This window comes from Anarrhichthys ocellatus, unplaced genomic scaffold (genome assembly GCF_004355925.1).
Source record: "Anarrhichthys ocellatus isolate YVR2014 unplaced genomic scaffold, GSC_Weel_1.0 scaffold1421, whole genome shotgun sequence".
In the NCBI taxonomy this organism is placed as follows: domain Eukaryota; kingdom Metazoa; phylum Chordata; class Actinopteri; order Perciformes; family Anarhichadidae; genus Anarrhichthys; species Anarrhichthys ocellatus.
The window spans coordinates 1-11,301 of record NW_022281395.1 but is presented as its reverse complement, the minus strand read 5'-3'; the positions used below and the strand labels follow the sequence as shown (position 1 = coordinate 11,301).

The 11,301-nt window shown below is 42.6% G+C and overlaps 1 protein-coding gene across 1 annotated transcript; it reads right to left on the bottom strand.

Moving 5' to 3' along the window:
* Window positions 1-879: 879 nt before the first annotated feature.
* LOC116377574 (beta-1,3-N-acetylglucosaminyltransferase radical fringe-like) lies at window positions 880-10,821 on the bottom strand (the record flags this gene model as incomplete). Its single annotated transcript, XM_031839222.1, has 6 exons — window positions 880-5,595; window positions 6,133-6,218; window positions 8,521-8,686; window positions 9,648-9,733; window positions 9,907-10,060; window positions 10,689-10,821. Coding segments are annotated over 6 exons (701 nt in total), but the record flags the coding sequence as incomplete, so codon positions are not given.
* Between the last annotated feature and the right edge of the window lie 480 nt (window positions 10,822-11,301).

The following is an 11,301-nucleotide window of genomic DNA, read 5'->3' as shown; positions in this document are numbered from 1 at the left end:
ACGACAAACCAGTATGTCGTGTTGCAACACGACTCACGCGCGCGTGCGTGCATACTGCAGGACTGAAGAGGAGGTGTTTCTCTAGAACAGCCGGCTGGGGTCGCTGCAGTATTTCTGTTGAAGTGTGGCCTTTACCTTTTCCTGCTCCGGTGACCAGAGCTCGTTTTCCCGCAAAAGAAATGTCCATGATCAGTGAAGTCCGCTGAGATGAGCTGCAGATTGATGTGCAACAGATTAATGTGCAACAGATTGATGTGCAACAGATTAATGTGCAACAAGACAGACAATTAAAACCAGACCGCAGAGAAGCGATCAGTCACGTGACAAGACAGGGGACTTCTTATACACAGTCGAGCTAAACTACGCTGCAACTTCCTGATCTTTCTCCTAAACCCGACAATCACACGTGGTGTTACGGGTGTAAAAACAGCGTGGATCGGTTTACCAGCTGAGGTCCGCGGTGCAGGAAGCGGCGTGTCTGTCTCTGTGCTCCTCCGCGGGGCTCAAAGATTAACACTGAAGGTACAACTGTATTCAACTCAGTCCTGCACGGTCGCACACAGGTCACGCACGCGCACACTCCACCACCACGGACAGCTGCAGCTGTGGTCAAATCAAAGCAGGCTACATTTACTAAAGTTCTGTACTACTTAGAAGTACAATCACCGGGTACTTTACTTTTCCATTTACTGCAACTGTATTCTGTACTTCTAACGCACTACATCTATTTTGGATTGAGATTGTGAATACAAAATATAATCAACTAATAAATGATGACAGGTGAAACTACACAGCTGTATATATAGTCATTAAAATGAGCTCCACCTTCACCAGCCGTGATGAACACAATAATAACTATAATCCAGTAATATATTAAGTATTATTCTGCATAATGAGTACTTGTACTTTTGATGATTTAAGTATGTTTTGATGCTAAAACGCTTTTACTCCAGTTAGTTTTGTAAATGCAGGACTTCTACTTGTAACGGAGTATTTTTACTCTGTGGTAATACTTTCTCTGAAGTGCTTTTTCCAACACTGCATTTGTTTAAAGGTCAGTTCACCCAAATAACAAGAGTGTTTCTCTCTCACATTTCGGTTTATTTGTCCAGGTTTTCACAGATGTGACTGAGATTTCTGCCTTCAATCCAATAATCCACACGCGTCACTTTAACAGTCTTCATAATAATGATCGAGATATCTTATGTATTCTTATGTATTCATCCGATTGTTCCTGGTTTTACTTAAACAGCTAAATGTTAGATTCTTCGGTTGAATACAAAAAGGGTGTTTTGCAGAAAAACTAAATATTCCTAACAGTAAGGTTTGTGTTGAGCTTTATAAATCCAAATAAGATCTCAGTTTTGATTTAGAACAAATACAATTGCTTTTCATCATTATTAATTCATCACTTCTTTCATATTCCTGGTGAAATGCTACAAATAGAAACTTTGTTTGTGTACAATGTAAGAACTAAATTCTTGTTGCTGACAGAAATGCATGCTTCGAAATAAAAGGGATTTTTTAAATGTAGTTTACAGGTTAAAAAAACAATTATAAATTCACTTAATTCCGTCTTTATGATTGATCTGAAAATGTTGCTTTTGACTCCCAATATTCCACATACTGTATATAAACCTGATATGAGGTTTCCTGTTAAGCTGCTTTGAGCTCAGTGTGATCAGCTATCCCTGTTAGCGTGTAGCATTGAGCAGACGTGATCATGACTGAATCTCTCTCTCACACACACACACACACACACACACACACACACACACACACACTAAAGTCGTAGCCTTTTCTTTCTCCACCGTTTGTGATTTAGGAGCACTAAATGGTTGCATTACATCACATGAGATCCAGTGTTTGCTCAGTGAGCTCATCTGCCCGTCCAACAGACCACTTCCATTAGCTACAGACACTTCCAGGAGGAAATGGGGAAACATTTAAATCATGCAGTTGTAAATGATGTCATTAACGACACACTGCTGAGGCTTTGCTTTGGTTACATGGTGTTCTGTTCAATGACCCAAACAAAAGCAGACACAACAACTCTGCAAATATCAATTCAACAGTAAAACAACCAAACACATGACGATGCAGAAAGGTTTTATTGTTATTGAAACACAATAATTCATCAGTTCTCACCCACTGACCTGCAGTGGAACACATGCTCCAGGTAGACAAGTGTTTCACACCAATACTTTGTTCCAGGCAGAAATGACTAAAACCCACAAATGAGTCACAACGTTTTGCAGGTTTCCTCGTCTGGAAGTCAAGGAGTTCTTTGAATGGGTTTCTGGTTCGATGCCCTGAATAACATTTTGGTCGGACATTGAACACGTCAGTAAAAACCCCTCATATGATTCCAGAAGCTTTTACGTGACTTAAAAAAGGTGGTTGTGTCTAAATGAGACAACCGTAAACGTGGTCATTTGTGAAGATTATCTTGAGCTGAACATGGAAGCTTCATAAAAGTTCATTTGACAGACCTTATTTTCTGCAATAATCCAAAATCCAATGGAAAAAAAAAAGAAAATCTCCATTGTCTATTTGTTGAGGGAACCAAACCTGTAAAGATCTCTGCAGCACTCTATACCGTCTCTGGATAGTGTTAACGGAGTCGGTGGAGCCAAAGAACCAGTTTATGGGAGAACAAGTCAGCCAACGAGCAAACCTGAAGTCCAATAAGGAACAGAGGTGTTCCTATTTAAGAACATGTCGTCTACAAGGAGTTCCTTTTCTATTGTGTCAGCTGACTGCCACAGCTGTTCAGCGAGCTGCTGCCTGTGCAATCACTGCTCATCACCAATCTTCCACAAGCTGCTAGCTTGACAGCTGTGAGAGCTAACTACAGCCGTTTGTTGCTTATTCATAATGATCATTCTGGGGGAGGGGCTTAGGCGGGAGGCCTAAAAAAGGACGGGCTGTTAGTGTTGATGACTTGGAGACTTTCTTGATAGATTTAGCAACTTTTGGAGCTAGTGCTGCGAGCTACTTTTATTGGGCTGGATTTAAACTAGCAAACTCTCGCTAGTTACTCAAGATTACCAACCCTAGCTTTAAAGCAAGTTCAAATATGAAACGAGGAGAAGGAAACTTCCAACTATAGAGAAACATCCAAAGGCTGACTCCAAGTCATATTGCTCCCTTGTACAATGACTAGACTATGGTGTTCAGCCATATGCCATGTTTTAGTGCTCTCCTTTCTCCTAAGTTCTTCCTTCCCACAACCTTCCATACAGCAAGCACCTCTTATGGTGCTTTGGGAAACAATCTAGTGTACTCCAGATTAATCAAGAGTACCAACCCTTGTTTTAACTTTATTTGATTTTTTTTTTTTTTTTTACTGGGTTTCATTGTACCTAGGAACAAATAAAGCACCTTCTCCAAGGCTGTAGCACAACGGTGCTTGAGCTAAATCCTAACATGCAGATCACATATTCAGCACACAACTTTAGAGTGTTAGCATGCTAAAAGTTGCCAATTAGCACAGACTCAGTTTAGTAGTTAGTAAACCAAAGTATTGGACACATTTACATGTTTTTATTACATGTAATATAACGTGATGGCGCTAGATGAAAAGTCAGAGGATCACCAGACTGAGTGGTGGCACTTTTTAAAGTAAAAAGAAAAATCCTACTAGAATATCCACAGCCAATTTCACGGGACATTCATGCACTGCAAAACAATATTTTTTTAAGAAGGTGAGAGAATCTTGTATTTAGCCTCTAGCTCACCATAAGCCCATCTGTCGCTATTATGTCAGCCACCAGGTACGATCTCCAGGAACAACGAGGGCTCGAAGGCTGTCGTTGCAAAATGGATTTAATGGACAAACAGGCGTTTGACTCTGCCTTTATGGTAGCACTGACATCAGGCGCTCTCTTTCTTGCTTTGGACAGCAGCCAGGCTGCTATAGCTACCACTAGTTCATGTTAACAGCCAGAAAATTAACCAGGAACTACATGGAAGCCAGGAGCGTCCAGAAACAAACATCTACATTTGTTTGTGATGCTCGTTTCTGGCTGCTAACGTTAGCCATGTTGCTAAAGTTAGCTATGCCAGCTAACACTGGCTGCCAGAGACATAGAAGATTCATTGTCTGGTCAACAGGAAGTTTAAACAAAAAGGTAAGAAGTCACTCAAACTATTAGCATCTCTCCTTGAGGACCATGAATGTCCACAAAATGCGTGACAATGTGGTTGAGGAATCTTTGGCTCCAATAACTCCAACAGAACTAATAATCTCTACCTTAAAGAAGCATATGCAGAGCTAAGACTACAACCGATGCAAAGACACAAAACATAATGCAGTTCACTCATATTTACATCAACATTGTAACTACAGCAACATACAGGAAGTGACAAGATCAAAGTAGTGCAAAACCATAAAGATGGGCCTGTTAGGAATGGGCTAACACAAGAAGGTATTTGGCTGAGAACACAAAGGCATCAGAGCAATTACAACAGTCAGAAATAAATGTGTGCACACGCAGCATACAAACCTTCGTCACATCAAACATCAGTCCAGTCAATGTGAGAGAACCAACCCCATACACAAGACTTCAGAAAAATACCTCAACAACCTCCCATTCTAAAGAAACTGTACTTTATATAGACTTTGGGATGACATGTCAACAAAAATAAAAGATTGAAGTGTTGAAATGACACAATACGGGTCAGTGGTTTGAGGGCTTTTCATTAAACACTCAAACGTCCATGCCTCACAAACAGAGTAGGAAACTCACTGCAATAAGAATGTAGGGTCCTTCACATACTGTAACCCGGCCTATTGTGCCCCTCTACAGGTTAAACCAGTGGATGGAGCCATAGAACGTTTCCTTCATCGAACCAATGACAAAGACAGGAAGTAGGACAAGATGAAAGTGAAACACACGCAGCAGGCTGAAAGCTAATCCTACGTAAACACAGCTAAATCGTTAACACAAAAAGAAAATCTGCAGACAAACGGGAAAACCTCCAATTAATAAACTACTTGCGTGCCTCGGAGTAACACCAGCTAGATTAAATGACCAGGAGGCTGACGTGCTCACCTTCTGTACGGACTGAACCACGTAAGCGATGACCGAGCTGACAGTTTACCAAACGTGGGAAAAATCATGAAAAAAATAGTTTGTCATGAATTAAGTTGAAACATTTGTAGCATATGTACCTGAACTTATAGTTTGGTTACTTATTATGATCTAAGAGACTGCTGTGTTTCTCAGTTGAGGAACATTGAGGGTCATTTATAGCTCATTTACAGTGGGGGGTGTGGCTCTGGCTTTACCAACCACCATGCTCTAGTCGCCAGAAACTAATTCATTCTTTGGCTCCAGCTGTTTAGATTGCATTCATAAAGCATGAGGTGAAGCTGCTTTGGATACAGATAGCCACCAAACCACATGTGTGACATGCCATCCTTCCAGCTAAACGTAGCTTGATCCAAACGTGGCAGAGTGAGGCGGTGGGATAGATGTTTGTGTGCGTGCTGCAGGTTAGAAACACAGTGGCTTTCAGTTTATGTGGCTGTGTTCCAGCTTTGGACACCAGTTAGTGTCTGGATAGAGAAGGCAGTGCACCGTCTTAAACCTGCAGGAATGGAAGAGCATCAGGGACATTAACTTCTCTCACAAGAGCAAACGTAGTGTTTCCCAGAATACAAGCCTTCCTAAGATCAGTTTGGGTTAACGGATTCCTGTGAAAGAAAACGTGATGCATTGATTTATTCAGCAACATCCGTTTTAAGTATCTCCCAAATCTGTTTTTTGTCACCAATTCTGATTTGTCCTGACCTAAAACTTACATCTCCCTAAATGATACTGCTCCACAGTGCACACTTCAAGTACAACATGTGGCCAGTATGTGAACCCTCAGACTGCCTTCTGGTCTTTTATTGCTGGTTTGGTCTTAAATCAGACATATGCTCGTTTTCAGGTTTATGCTTGTATTTTGGATTTCTACTTCAACATATTTACATCTATAATGTTCTAAAAACTCTTGCTTGTTTGCAGTCTCACAGATACAGTACATGATGATACATGTTGAGCAGAGCCATGGGAGTGTGCAGTGTGACGACGAGCACAAGGGCCACATTATGAACAGCAGGGCTCGTTATTCATTCATTACCTGGTGGGGTCGTCAGCCAATGAAAAGCCTCCAATAATGCTGACCACGTTTCTTCTGTTCTCAAAGCCTCCAAAGCTCAAAGTCACCTGTTGCAAAACCAAGAGAAAACATACAGTGTTCTGCTTCAGCTCAGAGAGCAAAGGACCAAACAATAACAACATCTAGGATGCCAAAAGGATACTTTCCATATGAACATTATATATTTGAATGGAAAGGATGACAGATCAACCTTACAATTGCTTTCATTGTAAAAATCCATGACACATGTGAAAATGCTCAGAAGTGTCCCGCTGCAGAGCTCAGGCCTCTTCCGGTCCATCACCAGGACTCACGGTGGACGTCTCACGTCTTATCACGTGTGATGGTGGAAAATCATCGCATCAATAAATAATGTTACATGCCTCTATATCAGGGGTTCTTAACCTTTTTGACCTCGGGGCCCAACTTTTCAAGTACAAAGTGTCCCGGGGCCCATTCAAATATTAACACTGTATTAGTCTAACTAATTGATGTCACTCTTGGTTTGATTTGTATTCAATAACTATATTAAATCCACTTACAGTTTAACAAGCAAAACCCTTGTCAAATAAATGAGATGATACAATGTGACGATCACAAAGACATTTATTTATCATGTGTATGTAAACCTGCATACACAACAAGAAGCCCAACAGGCTTTCCCACGAGCGTTGGATGTTTCGTCGCTAGGTGTCGCTTTATTTTTGAAGGCTTCAAATAAAAGTAAATAACGTGTCTGGAGCCGCAAAAGCTATTTGATATCACAGCTTATAGTGTTATATTATATATACAAAAACTATAGTTTATTGTATTTATGAAAATATAGAACAAGAATAAAGACAATTCTTGACATTTTATTGCAATTTTACCTGTTATAACAATATCAAACTCTTATGAAGAGAGTTTGCTGCAGCAGCTGAGAAATCATCTCCAGCGTGACACTTTTCAGCACATGCTGTGTGCTTGTTGTGGAAGCGTACAGTAAGCCAGCATCGTTGGCAGTGAAAGCAAATGAAGACGTCCACGCAGAGTTAAACTCTCTATTTTCCTCCGTGACTTTTCTTTTTTTGGATTTATCCATTGATACTTTACAGAGGGCGTGGGTCTGAAAATCACTATCAGCCGTTCGCGTTCGCGGGGGAAAAGCGCTTGGTAGAGGATTTAACTGCCTGTGGGAATAATTAACATATTCGGTTCTGTTCATTTTTGCTTATAAATTATATTCTCTCCGAGCACGTTTCTCTTTTTGGAGAACGTCATGCGAGATAACTTCTTCGATCAGCGCAATTTCCCTGCTCTTCTTTCTATTTCCTCGTCTCTCCCCCGTGTGTGTAAACCTCGCTCGAGTCAGGAAACTTGTCAGAATACTCATGTTTGATTGGCTGAGCTGCATCACGTGATGTGATTTACAACGCATTGGTCGGTGCGTTTCCTGCACCGCCGAACAAGTGCCGTAACGGCTGAATAAGAGGCGCCGGTTAAAGTATAAACTCAGTGCCTAATATGTATAATTCCGAATTATCAATCGGATTTAGGGCCTGGATCCGCATCCGGTCCGCCAGTTGGGGACCCCTGATGTAGACTCAGGGAGCCGCAGGTTGCCGACCCCTGGGCTAGCGGCTAGCTGACTGTCTTCTTCTGCATATTGGAGCTTGTTAAACAACTGACTGACGCATTACCGCCACCAGGTGGTGGGAAGCTATATTGTAACTGAGCGTCTCATGGATAACAGTAATATCTCTGGTGTCTTCTATTGATAACCTATGCGGTCACAGATCAGCACAAAGGAAAAAAAAGGAGCAAACATAACCTTTAGAGATCCCTGCCACCGTCTTTTTATAACGTAACATTATCAGATATCGGCGACTAGAAAAGCATAAATGATGTCCTGATCACATATTTGACTGAATATTGGCGGATAACGATCGTCAGTAAAACTTTATTTCACACAGTGATGGTTAACGTTAATCTGCAGTACCCATGTGATCCGTACGGATCCCGGATCGTTACACCACTGCTCATTACACGATGCAATAGCAACGTTAGAAAACTCATAAGGTTAGTACAAGTTCTTTGCTGCTTAACGTCATGTGACCTTACTTAAGTCACAGGTACATCAACATACTCAGGTTGTATGGTTTACCTTGGTGTGAGGTCATGTAGCTTATTCACACAAATGAGCCCAACTGTCGTACCCGGGGATCCTCTCTGGCGTAAACAAGTTCAGACGTCACGTCCAGAGGTCCGACGGAGGACGTGGGCCCGAAGTCTGGAGCTCTGCAGCTTGACCATTCTATAAATGCTGATTTCACGACTTCACCAATTTGTTAAGGTTTGTCAAATGTTATGCCGTACTGTACACACACTCACCTGCTCCAGCACAGTGTCAGTGGGCAGCTTCTGAAGGTTCTCCAGGTGTGAGTGGAAGAGGTGTGTGTGCGTTAGGGTCACCTCTAGCAGCGCTTCAATGATGTATCCGATGGTGCAGTCGTCTGGTAGTCGGATCTTCTCTGCTGTGCTGATGAAATTACCCAAACTGAAACCATAGGACAAAGTCCGTCAAAGTTTGTTTCCTGCAGCGGTTTACAGCGGCCTTTTCTAAACTCACTTTCTACCAAAGTAAGAGGTTTCAGGGGAAATGTATCGGAGTAAAAGTATCACAATTACTTATTATTTTAAAGCACTACGTGCCTATCTACAGTGTGTCAACATTTAAGAATAGATGGTGAGGAACCAGGTGGTAAGATGCCGACTGAAGCCGATGCAGAAGTGTCTTAAAACCTGCATTCTCTCTCCTGACCACCAGGGGGCGACTCCTCTGGTTGTATTGAAGTCTATGAGAAAATGACTCTACTTCTCTCTTGATTTATTACCTCAGTAAACATTGTAAACATGAGTTTATGGTCTCAATCTCTAGTTTCAAGTCTTCTTCAATACAGCATGATGTTCATTTAGTACATTATGGTCAATTTAGAGTCAAACAGACCATAAAGCAGGGGATGATTTAGGGCGGGGCTTACTGTGATTGACCGATTGCTACCACTACCAGAGACGTATATAGCGTCTCTGCGTCTCTTCCACATTCCAAATATGGTCACTTCTGTTCACTGGTAAGTATTTCAAGATGGCGACGACGAAATGCGAACTCGAGGCTTCATAACGTCCACAAACCAATGGGTGACGTCCTGATGACTACGCCCACTTCTTACATACAGTCTATGTGAGAAACCCATTGTCCCTATAGCTCACACGTGATTCTTTTAAACCACATGGCACCCTCTGTATCTGGAAACACTTGGTCCATCTACACCTTAAAACATACTGCAGCTGACTACATGTCCAGGCACATTCTCTGAGGGTTATCTAAAGACATTTGTCTTTTACACACGTTGACAGCTTACAGTCAGAGTTGCTCTAGCTGTCCATACAAATGTTTAACCACCAGCAGAGCGAGTACCCTGGCTTCAGAAGGTACAACAGGTGAGTCCATGACCTACCTGGCCCATGGGCTCATTTTCAGTGCCAGGCCTCTGCTGATACAGAAACCTGCTCCACCTGTGGCAAACCAGAACTTGACAGACACCTGAAATGAGACCGCCAGATGTTAGGGGTGGAATAGTCTGAAGAAACTGGCTTTTTTTGCAGGGTTTTTGCATCACAGTTTTCTGAAAGAACATTTTGGAGCCTGGATTTGGAGTCATCGCTCACTGCCGTGTATGTCAGTGGAGCCAGAATCTCCTCATAAGGCAGACTGACCGATCCGTCACTCTTGACCCTCTCTGCAGCCTCTATAGGATGATCCAGACTGGGCCGGCCCAGGTAGACATCCTGGCTGTGGTGGTAGGAGGAGAGCAGCCCCAGCAGGCTGGGCAGGATGACGTAGTTATCATCATCCACGTGGCAGAACCACCTACAACACACACACAGTCAGCAGTGTACCTTACTTTGAGCGAATACGTGTTAGTGGATTGTAATCTACTCCTAGAAATATCATGTTCGATTTGGTTGAATGAACTGTTCACTGTTTATTGCATTGCTGCTGTTTAAAGGAATATCATCTCTCACCCTGTGTTGCCATGAATTCCTGAAGAAAACATTTGTTTTTCTCTCATGCCTCAACGGTAAACAAAGACTCTGGAAACAGAGGAAAGCCTTCATGAGCTGAAGTGGACGGAGGCCACATTTAACTACAGCAAAACTTTATCAAAACATCTAATTGCAACCTCTGACTTCGGACCTATCATGACGAGCAGCCACATGCGCTAGCATGAGTAAAGAGGAAGTTTCAGCGAAAGCTGCACCAGTTTGTGAAGTGGTGAGCATACAAGTGTTTCAATGAGACGAGGTAATTCAAAGTTTGATAAAGGATGTTTTGATATAGTTTTCAATTCATCAAGACGTTTCTGCGTTTCTGGATTTTTCCTTCACCGTGGGGGCATGAGACGTTTTCTAACAGAATTCAAGGTAACACAGGGCGAGTAACTGATATACAAACGGTCATTCTATGCATTAGTTAGTTCAGATCACTTTTCACTCACTTCTTCTGAGACTCGATGAATTTATCGTACTCCACTGACATCTTGCAGCACAGAGCCTGGCGGGTGTGAGCTGCTGAGCAGTTAGTGTTGATGAGGTTCACTCCTGGTGAAGAGACAACAGAGGACAGCACGGCTCAGTCCATGCTGCCGTGTGCAGTACCTTACTGTGCATGCACCCTGGCAGCAGCTGAGTCATGTGCAGCACATAGCACTGCACATCACACATATTAACGTTAACTTGTCCTGCAGCCATGACTGTGACGACATATTCCCAACACACACACTAGAGAACAAACACTGAACACTGACAGAGGGAGGGCGTACATTTACACAGATTCCTGTGAGCTACAGCATAGCTCTACATCAGATGACGTCAATGTCTACAATACATAGTGACTTTCTTCAGACATACAATCGGAATGTTTCTGATCAACTTTCAATGTGCACCGACCTATTAAACTACACTGATGGTTGTCTTTAAATCTCATCTGTCCAGCTGAACGCTGGCTGTCTCCAGAAGTAAACTTCCTCGTCCGCTCCTTTAACGAACGCTGTGCCACAGGGGGCTCTCGGGGCCCTCCTGGTCTCTGAGGCCACAGGGGGACTCTCGGGG